This window comes from Protopterus annectens, chromosome 3.part1, assembly GCF_019279795.1.
Source record: "Protopterus annectens isolate FY-2018-M chromosome 3.part1, PAN1.0, whole genome shotgun sequence".
Classification (NCBI taxonomy): Eukaryota; Metazoa; Chordata; order Ceratodontiformes; family Protopteridae; genus Protopterus; species Protopterus annectens.
In genome coordinates this window covers 678,057,421-678,075,308 of record NC_056732.1, presented here as the reverse complement: position 1 = coordinate 678,075,308, position 17,888 = coordinate 678,057,421, and the positions used below count along the sequence as shown (strand labels likewise).

General features: G+C 38.1%; 1 protein-coding gene across 3 annotated transcripts in view; it reads left to right on the top strand.

Moving 5' to 3' along the window:
* Positions 1–17,888, top strand: part of HHLA1 (HERV-H LTR-associating 1) — a 514,160-nt gene that overhangs the window by 492,677 nt on the left and 3,595 nt on the right. For 2 of the 3 annotated variants that reach the window (XM_044067041.1, XM_044067043.1), the window contains exon 12: positions 6,048–6,137. In XM_044067041.1, coding sequence (XP_043922976.1) covers positions 6,048–6,137 — 90 coding nt within the window. The remainder of the gene's footprint in view (positions 1–6,047; positions 6,138–17,888) is intronic. The other variant, XM_044067042.1, reaches the window with a different exon arrangement.

Sequence of the window (17,888 nt, the reverse complement as noted above, 5' to 3'; positions counted from 1 at the left end):
CCAAACTATGAGCCGAAAATCTGCACAGTTGAGATTTATGCCCAATGTAACCACTTGCCGACAAAAATCCATGAACAGCATCAAAAGGTAAATGCAAACAAGTCCACCCCATGCAAAGGTCACACCCAGTGCACCAGAACACAAGCAAACCTGTGCACAGCTGCCAAACCGAAGCTGCAATAAGGCTGCGCAGACCCGTGTAACCATCACCTACACTAGCAGAGACAGCAATTACCAGATGCCATCAATGTGCCTAGCAGGCCCACCAATGCAACAACTCAGCCACAATCCCAGCACAATAGCCAATGAACCTCTCAGAAATGTGGACCCAAACACTAAATTCACCAATTCCTTTTTTTTTTCCTTTCACCTTTCCATACTGTAAGCGAGGGGAAAGGGAATGGTGCTCTCATGCAAGGAACCAGAAATCTCACTTGCCAGTCCCCAATAAACATCCACAGAACAGCGAACTGTCGGCCACCACCATGAGGAAGCAAGGCCACCCCAAGCACAGTCACCAACCCAGAAATGATTACAACAATGGGTCCGCAACAGTACGAGTTCACCAAAAGGTACAAAAACAGAAACTCTTAAGTCCATCATCACCTCCACCCTTGACACAAACCCCACCACTGCTGCAAGTAAAACCATATGTCCATGAAACAGACCCAATCCATAAACCAGAACTCCAGCACCACTGAGCACATGGCCTCCCAACCACCAAGCACACTCCCCAGAAGACGCAAAGGCATGATGTAAAAAAAAGTCCCCAATCCACAAGAACCAAGAAAAAACATGGCCAAAACCTGGACCACCAGTGAAGATCTGAACAGTCAACAAGCATGAACCCCAGCACCAACTGGACCACCGATGCATAATTAAACAGATTCAACCCAACCATCAACAAAAATAACAACAGAGCTGAAGTATGACCCTAACCCACCAACGCAAATAAGAAACAACTAAATTAAGCACTATATGAAAACAGAGCAGCAGGAGTGACAAAATTACCACAAAACTACCGACATAACATGAGCAGTCAGACTATCTTTCTCTCCTTGTCTGCTTATAACCACTGAGCAGAAACCCTACCTGTTTCAGTCAGAGCCATTGAAACCCTAAAACCATGACTCCTCATCACAATTAAGCCTAACTGAAGGAATCTGAATAAGGCCACAGTCCCGCTCCACACACCCAAGCTTACCATAACCTGTTGCCCCTTACCTTAACTAGCCAGAAAAAAAAAATAAAAAAAGAAAAAAAACTCTTATAAATAAACCACTGACTTGTTATTACCCTTACTACTAACCCGACAACTACCTGCTCTCCAAAGCACCTAAAGATTGTCTCAGATGAACAACTTGGCTTAGCAAGTTCACGCCAAAATGTGGTTACTTACTCAACTACACTTGTCTAAACCCCTTAAACCCTCCCCACCCTTACCTCATTTCCTCCCAATCATCCCTCCTTCCGTTTAACCCTTTCATCTCCCCAACCCATTTAACTCCCACTAATATATTAATCTAACCCCTACTGAAGATGTCCCTGGACAAATTGGTTTGTTGCCAAACCTCATTTCTTATCAGCTGCTTCAGATTCAACTGATCATTTGTTTTTTACATATTTACATGGTAGTTTGATTATTGCAACCAGTCAGTTGATCTTCCCTAGATATGAAAAGAACAAATGGACTGTCTGGTATTAAACCTGTTGAATAAATGTATTTTAATTGCAATCAGCTCCTGCATATTTCTTTTAATGTTGTGGTTTGGTTTACTGCTCAGACTTTGAGATAGAGGCCAGTACTTTAATTTTTATTTCCACTGCTTTGACTGTTTGTGCTGTGTATCCAGTCTCTAGCATAATGCCTATTTTATAACAACCTTTGCGTATGGCTATTTAGCAGGATGACAAGAATTATTTGCAAGTTAGTTGAGAAACCTCAGTGACAACAATCCTTCCCAGAAGTTGTAGTAATCTATGTGTGATAGATCTGACCTTGTAGTACATCAGAAGACATGTTTTCTCTATCAGCGTATGATTTATTTGGCTGCAAGAAGGAAATCCTTGCACTGAATCTTCAAACATTTCAGTGTTGTCTATTAGGTCTTTAACATCAGCAACTGCAGTTTCAACTTGGAGTGCAACAATGACTGACTCTGAATTGCAAGTCCATGCTCAAGAAGCAAAGGTGCATAGGTGTTAGTGTTATTCTTCCTCTCATATCAGATGATATTTGAGCATATCATCAGTTAATGTTACAAAAATGAGAAGAGATATTGACTACACTCTATGCAAGCACATACCATTCTACGGATCCATTTGGGCTTTTAGCACTTTAGTAAAATTTGTTCTTTCTGCAACTACATTTATATAAGGCACAAGGCTGCCTTCATGCTCTGCATCATAACGATATAAAATCTTGCTAGGCTTCAGATCAGAGGAGTATTTCTCCCATTATTTACCTCAGTATCATTAAGAGCCAAGGCATGATTATCAAGCATACATACAGATGCTTAAAATTGAATATTTTGCTCAACTGAGGTCTGCAGATCTCAGCTGAGCACCTCTTCCAGTTTTCCTGCAGACCTCAGTTGACTCTTTTGTTCAAATGTTGTTGTTGCAGTTGTCATATGTTTAGCAAGCTGAATAAAGATCAGTCAGAAGTTTGAACCTAAGCAGCTTCTCACTTCTCAGGCCAAGTATAAGTTTTACTGCTAAGAGGAAAATATTGCATGTCCTTCTACCTTACTACTGTCACATAATGACACAGCATTATAATAGCATAAAACTGACAGGACCAGGTTTCTTTATTTATCCATTTATTGTTTGTTTGTTGTTTGTATTTGTTGATTGGGGTAGAGCACTGATCCTCCCGCACATTACCATCATTATCTTCAGCCATATGTACTGTCTATCCCTTGTGTAATACCTCATATCCTTTGTGTTGTCCAACCCTGCCTTTCGTAATTTGCCTGTTTATTTTTATTCATCTCATGCTATTCTGTGGGTGCATCTGTCTTGTCTCTCTGCCTGTCCCCAAATACTCCCTTTCCTACCCTGTTTTCCATTTCACCCTTCTGCCTTTCTCCCCATGCAAGAAAAAAAATAAGCTCTCTCCCTGAAACAAGTTGTCCTCCTCGTCTCATCCTGCATGCAATTATATGGTGTCCTATTGTGTCACCTTTTGCTTATTCTTCCCTTTTCCTACTTTCATATGCTCTTCCTTTTTTAATTTTTAATCTGACAGATGTCTGCTTTTGTGTATGTCATAATACTGCAGCTGAAAAGACTGAACGCCTATATTGTTTTCTGTGGCACTTTGTGCCATCCTGCAAAGGGTCACTAATATTTGCACCTTTTGATATCTGAGATGCATTGGTATATAAGTTCACTTTTCTGTTTGTGCGTGATTATTCAGTGTGGCACATGACTACTCTGTGAATAGTCCTGCACGTCTGACCAGGGATCCACTACACTGAAGGAATACTTGCATAATTTCACTGCATAGATGTATACATTTACATAATTGTGGCAATTCACATTTACTTACCCTGCAGCACAGCTTTTTAAATTTAATGTCTTAGTATGTTGCCCTGCACTGCCACTTAGCTCTACAGAGTGCTTGTGCATAATTAGTATATCTGTATGAATTATAAGGCTTTATTCAGAAAGTTTGCTATGATGTGTAACCCTTCTTCATAAAGAGACAACCCTACCATGGTGCTTCTGCATGAAGATGTCCAGCACCATGGATAGCTGTGTCCGTGGTTGTGCAAAATACTAATGAGGTATTCTGGCTGCATTAATTAGCAGAGCTGCTCTTGACCACTCATGGTAATGAGCTTGACCTAAAGGTTATTTTCATCCATGACAGTAGAAGTAAGTGCTATAGAGTTTCAACAGTCAGAAAGGGTATGTGCATGTGTGTGTGTGTGTGTGTGTGTGTGTGTGTGTGTGTGTGTGTGTGTGTGTGTGTGTGTGTGTGTATGGGTCAGTATGTCCATGAGTGTGAGCAGTGTGTATGTTTGCATATGGAATGAATGTGTAAATGTGTTGTTGTGTGTGTTTGGATGGGTGAGTTGTGGAGGCTGTCATACTTGCACACACCTAGACTAATGAGTATTCCTTGTAATATTGGGTCAGGTGGAATGATAGACACCATGGAGAACATTAAGGATGGTGGTAGGGGGCCATTAGCTACCAGACAGAACACTAAAGACATGGGTCAGGGGATCCACTTGACAAAAGGGAGAACTCTAAAGACATTGGTCTGGATGTTTACTAGCCACTAGGGAAAACACTAAAAATGTTGTTTGGAGTCCACTAGCCACCAGGGAGAACTCACATGCCTTAATGTTACTCACAGAAGATGTGGGTCAGTGGGAAACACTAGACACCAGGGGAGAACCCTTCACTATCATGCCTTAATGACATTTATTTAAGATATGGGCAAGTGGAACACTAGGCACAAGGGGTACTTTAAATGGCATGTCTTAAATGTACTGAAAGGGATTCCAGTGCTGTTCCCTCCCTTCTCCTGCAGAGGATATATTCCTCTGTGCCACCGTTAGACAAAAAGGCATATTACTTGGGAGAATACATAATAACTTAAAAAAAATAAATAACAAATGGGAAAAAGGCTTCAGACCCTGCATCCTTAGCACAGGAAGCATCAACACTTGTGCAACAATGTTTATTTTAAGATATGCTACGGAGCTCATGCATTATTCAATGCCTGCAACAGTTTCAAGCCTCATTCTCCTGTGAGGGTCTGAGGATTAAATCAAAACCAGGGGATCAGCTGACTTCAAGGATCCAAAGATCAAAGAAAGGCACTAGGAGCAGTTAAAGGTTAGCAGCGAAGTGGTGAGCAAACAATGTATATAAAAAAAATCTATCATTCGTTATTGACATTGCTGTTGTTATGTGGGCTATACCACTTCAATACTTCTCTATTGATTCTGTTGTTTCTACAACATTTACTATTATGATCTTTCTGTTTAAGTCAGTCAGGTCTTGTTCTATTCTTCTTTTTCACTTCTGGGATGTTCATCTTCTTCACAGTTCTTGTATGACATTGTAGTTATTGTTTTTGCCTTCAATTACAGACTAAAACAATAAACCAGTTCTACAATATCTGTACAGTACTTCATATGTATGGGTCCTTTTGTTGACATAAAGGAAGGGATGTGATTCAGTCATAGTGAAAATGTTGCCCTCACCATTTGGTCAACATGGTTGGCCAGAGATCTGGAATTCAAGTCTAAAGAAAAACATTGCAGGAATAACATCAATGCATAAAGGAGCATTGTAGATGATAAGTACTACACCCCCCTTTATCACCCACCTCCCATGATTTTAAATGTAATAAATGCAGAGTCACTCATCCTTGAAGGTGAATAAGTATTTCCTTATTTCCAGTGTTCAGTAAACTCAACTGAAACATACCAGCAGTATTTGAGGTTCTTAAAATCAATGTTTTTTTCAGAGATGCAGTACATGATAGCAACATTGTCAACAAAACCTGCACATTCCCCCTTGGCTTGATACTAATGTTGTGCTCTAGTGTTTTTACTTTGGGAAATTCATTTAACTTCACATTCAGACATATCAGTAGCCACGCACTATACAAGTTTCAGCTTTCTGTGTCATTAGTCCTTACATCTGAATAATCTAATAGCAGTTGATGTTAATAAGCAAATTTATTTTTTCTACTGTCAGCATTTAATTATGGTTAACTGATATTCATTGTTTGGATTGCTCTGATATATATTTAACACACATGCACACATATGCATGTGAGTATGTCAAGATAAACAGATACCTATGCTGTGTTATAGGTCTTGAGGTGCACATAATCAACAGGTAGACAGCTGTGCTGTACTATAGGTTTTGCTTATTAGTCATGACTCATCATATGTAAATATAATTCCTTTTATTGTCAACACATATAAATGCACAGCATCAACATTAGTCAGATTGTATCAGAATAAATATGATCTCCTGCAAACAGACTGATTTAAGTTATATTGTCTTTTTTAAAGCAGAAGGACATCCAACTCCAGTTTTGATGAGATCAGAACAAGCTTCTACAGCAGTTCCAGCATCTACAGTGGATATGCAGTGGCATACAAGTATGGACCAAATACACATTTTAGCAATGAGCATTTATGCTTCTGCATGCTGTTTTTTTTACCCTTAACCTCTTCTAGTCCAGTGCATCTCCAAGTGAATGTTTTTTGTATTACTTATGATTACATTTTAGTAACTAGTTAATAAATTACTGAATTCTTCTTTTTCATATAAGGCCTACATTTGTAAATGCTTAGCCTCCTACAATATTAGAGCTTAAAGCTGCATATGTGTTTTTTAATTTGTTATGAAAAAAGCTGGCAAAACTTTGACTTCCCTGTCATTAGAAAATTGCATCAATGCACTTTCATCAACAGTAGCTTAAAATCAGTTTGAATGCATGAAATGAAAGATCTTGTAATTATAAAACTGTGCTAAAATCTTATTAATGCTCTGACAGTGTTCTTCAGCAAATCTACCTTCCCTTTGATTTGTAGTATTATCGTATATGTAATTTATTCCAGTGTCATTGTCAGTACAGGACCGTAAACAGCAAATATACAGATTAGCCTTATATGTAGCTGATATTTTAGATGTATTGTCAGTCTATGTGATCTTGAAGAACCCCAAAACAAGCATGATATGGTATCCATATGCAGTTCTCTGGTTACATTCCTGTTTGCCTTCTATGCTGAGTGTACACTCCCTGTCTTTTTGTGGGTCTTTGCCAGGCACTATGGCCTCCTTCCACACCCCAAACACATGGAGATAGGTTGATAGGTTGAATTGATGAGCCTCCAAACTGCCCACAGGTGTGTGTGTGTGTGTGTGTGTGTGTGTGTGTGTGTGTGTGTGTGTGTGTGTGTGTGTGTGTGTGTGTGTGTGTGTGTGTGTGTATCCTAATATGGATGGATTCAGTCTTTTACATCCTTTGCCTACCAGGAAAAGCTTCAGCTATTAAAGTAGACAAAGCAGGTATCAGAAAGTGAATGAATCAAATATGTTGGCTGTGTATCCATTAAGGCTGACCTGATAAGCACAACAACAGAGAAAAGTATTAATGGAATCCCATTGGGTCACTACAAATTTTGCTAATAACGCTTCTGCAAATGCATATACATTTACAATTCAATTTGTTAAAACTGTATTTCATACATCTACTATGCCACTTAACCAGGGGGTTATATGGAGACATCAATGATGGCATGGTTATGCATATCATGGTTTACTAATTGTTGATCACATGCCTTCAGTTTTATCTAATATCATTGAATGTATTTTTTCCCCTGATAACTAGGTACTACTTTACTTGTACATTAACTTTTATTACAAGGTTCAGAGAATACCAGTACATATATATTTTTGGAACACACACACACACATATCATTTTCACTTTTTTCACAAATGCAGTACATTGTGTGTCACTGCTCTGCTCCTGCAAAACCGGATCAGTGACTATGATGAAAGGCAGAGCTGAATCTCTTTTATCCATAAAAAAACCTCCCTGTCCATAAATTATAGCAACTTTACTGACTGTGCAAATCTCACATGTCTGATTGCGATTAAAATGGTTAGTTATAGTATGGTGTTTCAACTTGCTTCATACAACTGTGCAATTCTGCAAAACTAGATTAACAACCATTATTATTGAGCACAATGCAAGGGTTGGTCATTATCAAACACAGAGCAGCTACCCACCCCATTTTTTTTATTTATTTTCTGACTACTGTGTTCTTGGTTTTTGGTGTAAAAAAAAAAAACAGTAATGTTTTTTTTTTTTTTTTTTTTGAGGCCATAGTAAGTAAAGTATTTCAATTTACTTTTAATAATAAAAATAAAATTTGCAAAATAAATTACTGTTTATCCTGAGCAAACAAAAGCAGGCAGTCACTTCCATGCAGCATGCCAAGCAGCTATAGCTGATTTCTTGACTGTTTACATTTCATATGTATGTTTATGATGACTGTATAACTACAGTAAAGTATTTCCACTCTATTTCATATAAGTAGTATCCATAGTAAAGTAATCCTTGCTTCAAACAACTACACATTAGTTCCACAAAGCCATAGTAATGACTTTTTAACTTGTGCAAACTGTGGCAAAGTCAGTCCTTTGTGTCAACAGATAACCTTATACACATACATTATAGTCATGTTGTTGATTATTTGCACCTCAGATGTCTGATATAAAAATAGTTCAGATATCAACTCAGGATGAAAGAATGGCCATAGTAATGCATTTCCATCTTATCTCACAAAACAGTGATTATAATAAAGAATTTCAGCTTGCTTCACACAAATACTCATTTATTCTACAAGGCCATAATAATGACTGTTTAATAAAAGCAAATAACAGCAGGGTCAGTCAATTTTATCAGTAGCATCCTCTGTAGCCAGTATTATAGCCACTTTGTGTAGACCATGGATGTTTGATTGTGATATAAAATAATGGGCACAGTAATATATTTTGTCTTTGCTTTATACAATCATTAGCCACATTAATGTCTTCCAAGTTCCTTTGCACAAATGCCTCCTAGTCCTTCAAAGCCAGGCTTATGTCTGTTTAGCCAGCTGATCACAAGCCAAATACTTTACAGACTTTTGTATGGGTGTATTATCTTGACTGACATATGAAATACACTATTAACAAAATTCAAACAAACATATCAAAGAGGAAAGTTCATTGTAGGCAGCCATACACTAATATACCACTATACTCTCCTGCAAAATGTATCCTAGTCAACTTTCAGAGACATGATGCACTACTTTTATCAACCTATCAGCCTATCTTCATGTCATCCACAGACAGCACCTGTACCCAGTAATTAAAGTCAGTTTGTTGACTATGTACACCTCAGATATCTGTGGCAAAACTCCACAGTGATGTATTTCACCCAAACAGCACCCAAAAAGTGTTCTAACCTGCTTTACTCAAATACATTTTAGTCCCACAAAGCAATAATAATGGTTGCTTAACATGAACAAATGGCTGCAGAGTCAATCATTTTCCATCCACAGATTGTCCCTGTATTCAACAATTATAGTCACTTTGTAGACTGTTTGAAATAAAATAAAAAATAATGTTAAGTGCCATAGTAATTTATTTCAACTCCACTACACACACACACACACACACACACACACACACACACACACACACACACACACACACACACACACACACACACACACACACAGACACACTCGCATACAAATGTACACAATATTAAGTATACACATTCAGACTGCCTGGTAGTAGACATTGTAGATTTTAATTATAAATAAGTTTTACTGCAGTTTTCTTCTTCAGTCACAGTCCTGACTGCAAGCCACTCCATGCCCTTTTAATTTGAGTTAGGCTGTGTATAGCAACAGTCACGTGAGGTAGTCTGAGCCAATGGAAAAAGTTTTTCTCTGCTTTGCGAGTAGGCCAAGTAACCCTTATGGGAACATTATTAATCTTCTCATGAAATGGCAAGAGGACAGTAATATGGCATAATCACCTCAGTCTATATGGAGGCATATGTGTAAATGCTGGACTGTTTTTAGAAGTAGTTCAGCCAGGTTGGCTGATTTTTATTTTTCAATAGAAACTGGAAATTAAGTCCCAAAGTGGAAACATAAACCCTTTAAAAAATTAAAACCTAATAAACAAATAAATAGCAATTTTACTCTGGGATTGTGACATGCATGCAGGCCAGCACTATGACCTGCCCCTGTTTTTTTAAGCTATGAAATATTTCCAGGTCAGTAAGTACAGATGGCTGTCTTGAGGAAGAATTGTCTGTCCTGAGGAAGCCTTGTATTGTACTAAGTGAAAGCGCGCTTAACATTTGATTGGTTTATTGGGTTCTGTTTGAGTTTATTTTATTGAGTTCCAGTGTTTGTAACATTAAAATTTATTTCTAGAACCATCGCGTTGATCTGCCTTCCTGATTGCCTTGGATTTGGTTCTTTGGTTGGATCGGATTGTGTGTATTTTACAGATGGCTGTCTGTTTCAACTTTGTCCTATGTCATTTTTAAAAAAAATGCATTTACATAGAAAATGTAAGCTGTGATAGTTTTAATGAGTTCTTTCTGTGATGGTTGGATGTTTTGTGCAGACTAATAATTCTTGTAGTTGAAGGTAGGGACTTTTGGAAAAGGACACCTTAAAGTAGTGCAGCATGTCTCAGGAAGTTAACTAGGATAGATTTTGCAGGAGAGTATAATGGTATGTTAGTCCATGGCTACCTAGGATGAACTCGACTCTCTTATATTTTTATATAGAGTTTTGTTAGTAGTGTAACTCATATGTCAATCAAGATAATACACCTATACAAAGGTCCACAATGGATTTTGCCTATGATTATTTCAATCTTAGCTGTGGGTGTAAAGAATTGTCTGACTCTCAATGAACCACTTTAGTGTGATGTTGAACTTTCTATAGCTGATATAATTTATCCCTCTAATGAGTCTGCATCAGTGAAGATTTTTCATGATTGTTTTATTTTGTTGGTGTGGGGTATTAGTGATGGTTTTGATTTCTAGCTTAGGATAATGCTTGTTTTTTAGTGGCTATAAGAAAATAGGATAGAGTTGCTCTGCGATGCCTTTAGTATCAGGTGAGATTCATATGGTCATTTCTTAAGTGATGAGAAGCCTGATTAGAGCTGCTGTTATGTTTCAGTGTGGTTTGTTCCAGTATAGAGAAGAATTGTGTCCTCAGTGTATTATATGAGATTGAGTTGTCCACTATATTCTGACAGAGGATTAATATACAGAGCAAAAAGTTAGAAGTCTTAATACTGAACACATGAGAAATACATTTGTTAATTGTAAATTTTCAGGACAATTAATTTCCCCATTTGACTTTCAATTTTATATCAGAAAGTTATTTTTCAAATAGATTTATAGTTCTGAAGTGGAATCCAAGGTCTTAGAGTCTGTTAATAAGGTCTATTATACTAATGGTCTCAAAAGCCTTATAAAAGTGTTGGAAAAATTCTATTACTACTCCTGTGTTTAGACTCCCTATGATGCAATCTGATACACTTAGCATTACTGTATTTAGAGTGTCCTTTCCTGAAGCTGTATTGTCTGAAAGGGAAGAGGATACATTTGTTTATTAAAGCCTATGACACCTATGTATATATTTATTTAATTATTGATTGATAGATTTTTTTATTTGTTAAGATCTTTTCCGGGCTCAGATTATGACCACTGTCTGGTTAAGTGACTTGTTCATATTCACACAGTTAGGCAGACGAGGACTGAGGGAATCAAAGTAAGCAGCTCCTTAACAGCTCATTGCCTTGACCTTCTATGCTGTCAGATAATACACTTAATTATTCATGTACTTTAAAGAGATTATGTATAGTTAGAGCATGGTAGTTAGTGGGTTCAATCCATGATGTGCTTTGTAAATGAAATGGGAAATGTAAAATAAGGGCTTTCTTTCCAATATGATGTGCGTTGTATTTATAAATGTATCTGTTTATTAGTAGTGCTAGGGGTATAGCACTACAATGAGCTCCCAATATAATATTTAAGTATCCGCTGACCAGATCCTGCTAAACATTTTTCATTGATCTATTGCAGGAGTTTCGTGACAGTAAAACATTGGCTTCTTTAATATGGAATTGTTGTGGTGGTTTAATTTTTAATGTTTGTATTGAATGTGGGAGGAAGGATAACATTTGGAGGTATTGCAGTTTTGGTGTAGTTGTGTAGAAGGTCATTAATTTCTTTGGTGGAGTTAGGGTCTGGTAATGTGGTTGCATTATTACTTGGCTTTGAAAGTTTATTTATCAGATGTCCAAACTACTCCATTGAGGAGCTGGCTGGATGTTCCTCTTAGTACAAATTTTTATAATTGTTATGGCTTCCTTACATTTATTTCTTAAAGACTTTATAGAGCTTTAGATCACAAGTGAGGTTAGCATTTTCATTGTTTGTTCATGCCTTATCTTTTTGTAGCATAAGTCTTTTTTAACTTGGATGCCATCCATGGTTGACCTGCTTGGATACTTTTGATGGGTATTAAGCTAGGCTGTCAGTATACTACCAGCAGCGATATAGAATTAGATTATGATGTACGAATATTATACCAAGAGTTTTACAGGTAATGATGAAGCAGCATTTAGTTTAGTATCTTTTTAGCTTGCAGAGGAGATTATTAGCCAGGAAGTGAGCAGAGGCAGGGCCATGATTATCTTTGATGTTCTTTAAAATTTTTTGAAAGATTGGTAGTTATTGTTTATTCTAAGGTTAAGGGATGGGAGTCCCCTATTTATGGGACATAGTTAAGAGTATAAGGCTTCCCTTGCAATGTTTTAAGATTATGTTATCTTCAGTAACATCTGTTTTGGAAACATAGGGCTTATTTTAGTTGGTAGTGTTCTTTCAGATTATTTCGAGCCATGCATTTATCTAAAGAATATATTAATCTGTGGAGTGCAAGAAGATGGGAGTGGTGTAGGGTGTATATAAATTTTGTCCATTTTAGTTGATTTAAGGTTTGACAGTGGGGAGATCTATAACAGATCTTGGTTGCAGACTTTCCAATTTGTTGGAACTTTGTTCTTTTTCAGTTCTTAGAGTAGAAGACAGATTGGTGAAGATCTAAGATGCAGCCATTAGTGTTAGAAGCAGATAGATATTTCCTATATTTGCTCTTCCAGGTTTAGTTAGGTATGATTTGGATCTTTCTAACAAGCCTAACTTTTGGTGTGTGTTTTCACTTCTGCCTATATGCTGTGATGAAATTTTGTAGCATAATCTATTATGACACCCAGTTTTATATGAGTTGTTTTGAGTTTTGTACTGTTAATGAATGTCATATTGAAGAGGGCTTTGATCTGTAAGTGAGATTCAGTGGTAAAAAGAAGCAATTTGTTTTCCTTGGGATTTAGTAGGAGGTGTAACTTTTCTAGCCAATACTCAATAGAGGTAAATGCTTCTTGGGTTTGCTGCACAGATAAATGTAGAGCCATCCATGTATTGGATGAATTTGGCCTGTTTTGCTGCTACGTACAAGTCAGTAATGAATATATTGAATAGGAGTGGACTGAGTATGGAGCCTTGAGGCTCTCCTATGGTTACAGGTAGAAAGTCTGAGAGTTCACTTTGTAATTTGATTGCCTGAAATCTAATGCTTTGGTTAAGTGTGGAACCAGGGAGGCGTGTCAGAGACCAAGAGTGGTGAGTTTTTAGTTTTGAGTGGGATATTGTGTCAAATGCTTTTGACTGGTCAGAGAAGAATGAGGATACCATGTATTCATTATTGTGCAGTGTGCTCATGGTGCTTGTGTATTGTAATGGGGTACAGGGTTACTGCGACTTGGCCAAAACCCATGTTGTGTTGATGAGTGAAAGTTTTATTTCAGTAAGGTAATTAAGGAGGTGAGTCTGTACACATTTTTCTAGGATTTTGGATATATGCATCAGTATAGCTATTAGATGGTGGTTGGAGTGGTCAATGGAAGGCCCTCCCCTGTGTAAAGGTATAATGTAGGCTTTTTTCCAGATCATAGGGGCATAACATTCTTTGCTGGATCTATTTATAAGGATAGATATTAGATAAGTAAGGACTTCAGTACTAAGTTTCAGATATTTAGGGGGTAGATTATCTGCAGCTAGACTTGTAGGTTTTAGCTTACAGTTGCAGTAGGTATAGGTGCTGAGGAGAACTGGTCTTTCTTCATAGGTTCATAGGTTCATACTAGGCTATCTGCCCAAGGGCATTTATAAGCCTAGCCCATAGTTATTTGGCTTTCGCCACCCCTTTAGTTGAAAAAATAAAACCTATATTTTGCTTTGTGCTGTGCACACTGAACAGTGACACTGAATCTGGGATCTGGGATCCGCATCCTTCCTTATATCCATTTTGGTTCCTCTTGAACAAGGCGAGGCCGCCTGCTCTGCACCTACATGGATTTGGTTTTTTTTTTCAGAGGCTGTCCTCTCTGAATGAATCTCCCCTCCACTCTCTATTAATTTAAGTCAAATAATAATCTCCCGCTCTGTCTCCCTTGAGGGATCTAGATTTTTAGAGGATCTAGATTTTTTCATTCATCATCAATTATGGTGTCACATTATGACCATGAGACACTATGTCAGCTGCAGGTAGCAGTGGAAGAGAGAGCAGATGAGACTGAATAGAGCTGGCATAGGTTTCAGTCGGGCAGCATATAGACCCTTTATCCTTTTGGTGAGGAACTTTTGGGGCCTTTCCAGCTGCTGCAGGTGTCGGGTCAGATACATTTCGAATGGGGCATTGTCAATCATCATAGGTCTAATAATGAGTGATGAGGACAGGGGACGACTCCCTTGACTTGATGAATGTGAATCCCTTCGATCAGGTGGTGGCAATGTAGGTTTTTTAACTAACTTAACAGCAACAGGTGTCAAACGACTTCTTCTGTGCTCAGTGGATTGCCACCTATAGCTAGTATGACTATGCATTTCTTGGCATTTAACTTTAGGCCATGGCTCTGGCACCAGTTATCCTTCTGTTGAGGCCCCTTGGATATCTGTGTCAGATGCCTCCTGTGTTTGCTTGTACTTCAGAAAGTAGATGCCGAAAGAGTGTGGACCCAGGACTGATCTGTGGGTGGGACACCTGACAGGAGCTTGAGTCTGACATGACATGGCTCCACCAACTCTGTGGACCCTGTGGGTTAGCCAGTTTGCAACCCATCTTGCCATGTGATGTATGGGTTTACATGTGATGAGTTTGATGATTGAGTAGGCTGTATGGACTGCCTTTCCTCATCAATGGTGGTGACTGTAAGGCATGATCTGCCTTGACAAAGCCAAACTGGGTTGGATCCAAAGTCTGCAAGTTCCCCCTGTCTTTATATTGATGAGTTTTATGATCCTCTCCATGGCTTTGCAGATAAGGCTTGTCAAGCTAAAATTTCCTTTGTGCAATGATTGAAGGTGAGGCTAAGATTAAACAGCCTAACCTAACTGGGTTTAATTCCATTGTGAGTTCATGGAGCACACGGGGGGACATCATCCATCCCCCATGGATGTGTGTTTTTTGCTTTGAGAGAGCAGTTCTAGTTTGCACTGAACCTGTCAGCCAGTATGTTGGCAATGTGTAGTAGGTTCAGTAATTCATCATCATTTGAAAATTCTCTCATATCTGGGAGTTTCCTCCCCTCCTTTTTTTCTATAGCTAAAGAAGGCCTTATGATTGTCTTTTCTCTCAAATTTGCCTTGGATGATTTTATGAGAGCTCTTAGTTTTTACTTATATGAGATCAAGGTGTCTTACCTTTCAAGGATTTTGCTCTATCTTGTAGTACCTTCCTCCTTTTGTTGTAGAGCTTGTTTATGGCTGGGGTCCACCAGACTGGACGCGCCTTTGGTACAAAAGAGTCTTTTTTTTTGTTTGGGATGCCTGATCCATGCAGTCCTGTGGGTGCTAGTAGAAGCATTTGTATGTATTTCAGCAGTTTGAGATAATGTTACCACTGGCTCATTTCACTGTGGTCGGTGGGATGAGGACCTCCAGCCAGATTAGTTTATGATCTGATCTCACCAGTGAGGGTATACTGTAAGTGTTGAACATTTTGATCCCATGTTCGATGATGAGAGATCATCATATTTTTCTTCTTGTGGGGGGGTGACTGGTTTGTTCCATGGCATTTGAGAGTTTATGAACTCTAGGAACCTTTAGTGTTCCCAGTCTATATTAGGGTAGTTGAAGTCACCTAGTATGATGGTGTTTGAGATCATTTATATCCTCCATTGTTTTCAGGAAGGCCATGTGAGGTTCCTGAGTTTGAGAGGGTGGCCTGTACATGCATGCTACAAATTGCAGAGCAGTCTTGCCTATGATTGCACCTGGATGGTATATGAGGTGAAACCTGCTAGTGCTGGGGTGCTCTCAGGAGCCTTGAACCAGGTTTCTGTCACAGCACAGACATTGATGTTCTCCATACTGAGAAGGGCCTTGAGTGCATCTTCTGACATTTGTATTTAGTAAGAAGTCTATGGGCTACTAGGTAAACTGCAGTAGTATTTCATTAAAGTATCTATGTTTATATTTTAAGGCTGAGTACTGAGATATACCTACAGAGTTTGTAGGGTTTTGCTTGTAAAGGAAGGGTGATTGTCTCTAATACATTTCAGGTGGATACAAGCAGCAATAATGTGTTCTGTATTACAGATTAGATACAGGTCTAGTATTCAACCATGACTAAGTGTTTTCTGCTCTAGTAGGGATGTTAACCTGGCTATGGCTGCAGAATAGTGGTGCTTGGATAGAATGGTCAATAGTTGCATGCTGGACATAAGAGTTATCTGTGCAGTTAATGACTGAATTTATGTTACTTGTTAGCCAATTTAGTACATCTTTCAATATATAAGTATACGTGTTGAAGTCTAACAGTTTGAAGGATTTATGTTATCCTGCAGTCACAGTCAAGACTGTGGATGCCTTATTATTGTTCAAGGGGTATTGCTTCTCACAAAGAGTGCGTTTAAAGTTTGATTTTCTTAGAATGGCAATGTCATATGCCTTGTTTAAAGTGAACTGTTTTGGAAAATATGTTATAACCTAAAGATTTAAACGCTTCATTTTATGTGGGATTTTAGCCATGTTTCAGTATTTATATCTGGGATACAGCAACTGCTAAATGTTGGAAAATGGTCATTTTTTTTCTTTAAACTTTAATTATTCAAGTTTATAATTTGTAATCATTTGGTTTTACCCCAATAGCTACTATTTAGAATCAACAATTTAGTGTTTGTTAGGTTGCTTTTATAGAACTTCTACCAACATTTATTTATATCTGCATTTCTTGGTGGGAATATGAGCTTGAGTTATGCTACATATTACCAACTCTTTTGACAAGTAAGGAAGAGTGTACTTTTTATAGGTAAGTGATTGTGTATTTTTCTTTTGAAGTGTCTGTTGTGTTGGCTTATAAGCATTCTGGATCCTTTGATTAGTGTTAGGATTTTTTACTCTCTATATGATACTTCTGGAGTTAGTGGTGTGTATGATGGTCTGTCTTGTCTTTTTGGAAGTTGTCTGTCACAGAGTTGTGCTTCTTTCCCAGCTGGTAGGGATTACAGCAAGGTTTAGCAATGTTAACTGGTTTGGTTTGATTAAGGGTGAAGATATTGTGATTCAAAGTATAATTATTATTATCTGTACCAAGGTAATGTTAATATAGTTTTTACTGGGTATTCGGGTGCATAAGGAGTGCATTTGTTTGGTTGCTCTGGAGTGCAGAGTTTGATTAACTTTGTCTGTAAGTAGGATGATGCTTAGGTTATGTTTGGAAGGATTTGCATTTCTGGTCTTTGATTATATTTGGGAGGTTTAAGGTTCTAATTGATAAACTAGATGAAGACATTTGAAGTAATTAGGAGGCCTGGTTTGATTGTCTGTCTAGGTTCTGAAATGCTTTATGACAGTGGCTCCTCAAGCTATAAATCAAATTATATGGTGGAGATGGCAGAATGGGATAAAGTAGATGAGCAAAGTGAAGCGGAGTAAATCAAGGTGGAGTGGAGTGGATTGTCCCTCAACCCTCCCCAAAAACAATTAATATGTGTTTTGCACTCATGAAAGTAAGGTGCTGTTTTCTAGCGTAGTTTTGCCAGCTTAAGGGTGTAGCTATATTTAAACTATTAGTGTTTTATTAGCCTAGGGCAAAATAGTATACTGGTTTTACAGGCTACCCTCCATCTAGCATTCAACTAGTGTGCAGATTTAGGCGAAATATACCACACTGACATTGAGAAATAGCCACAGCTGAGTTTATTCAGCAAATACTTGATGTAACCCTGTGTCTATGGAGCACAATAAACC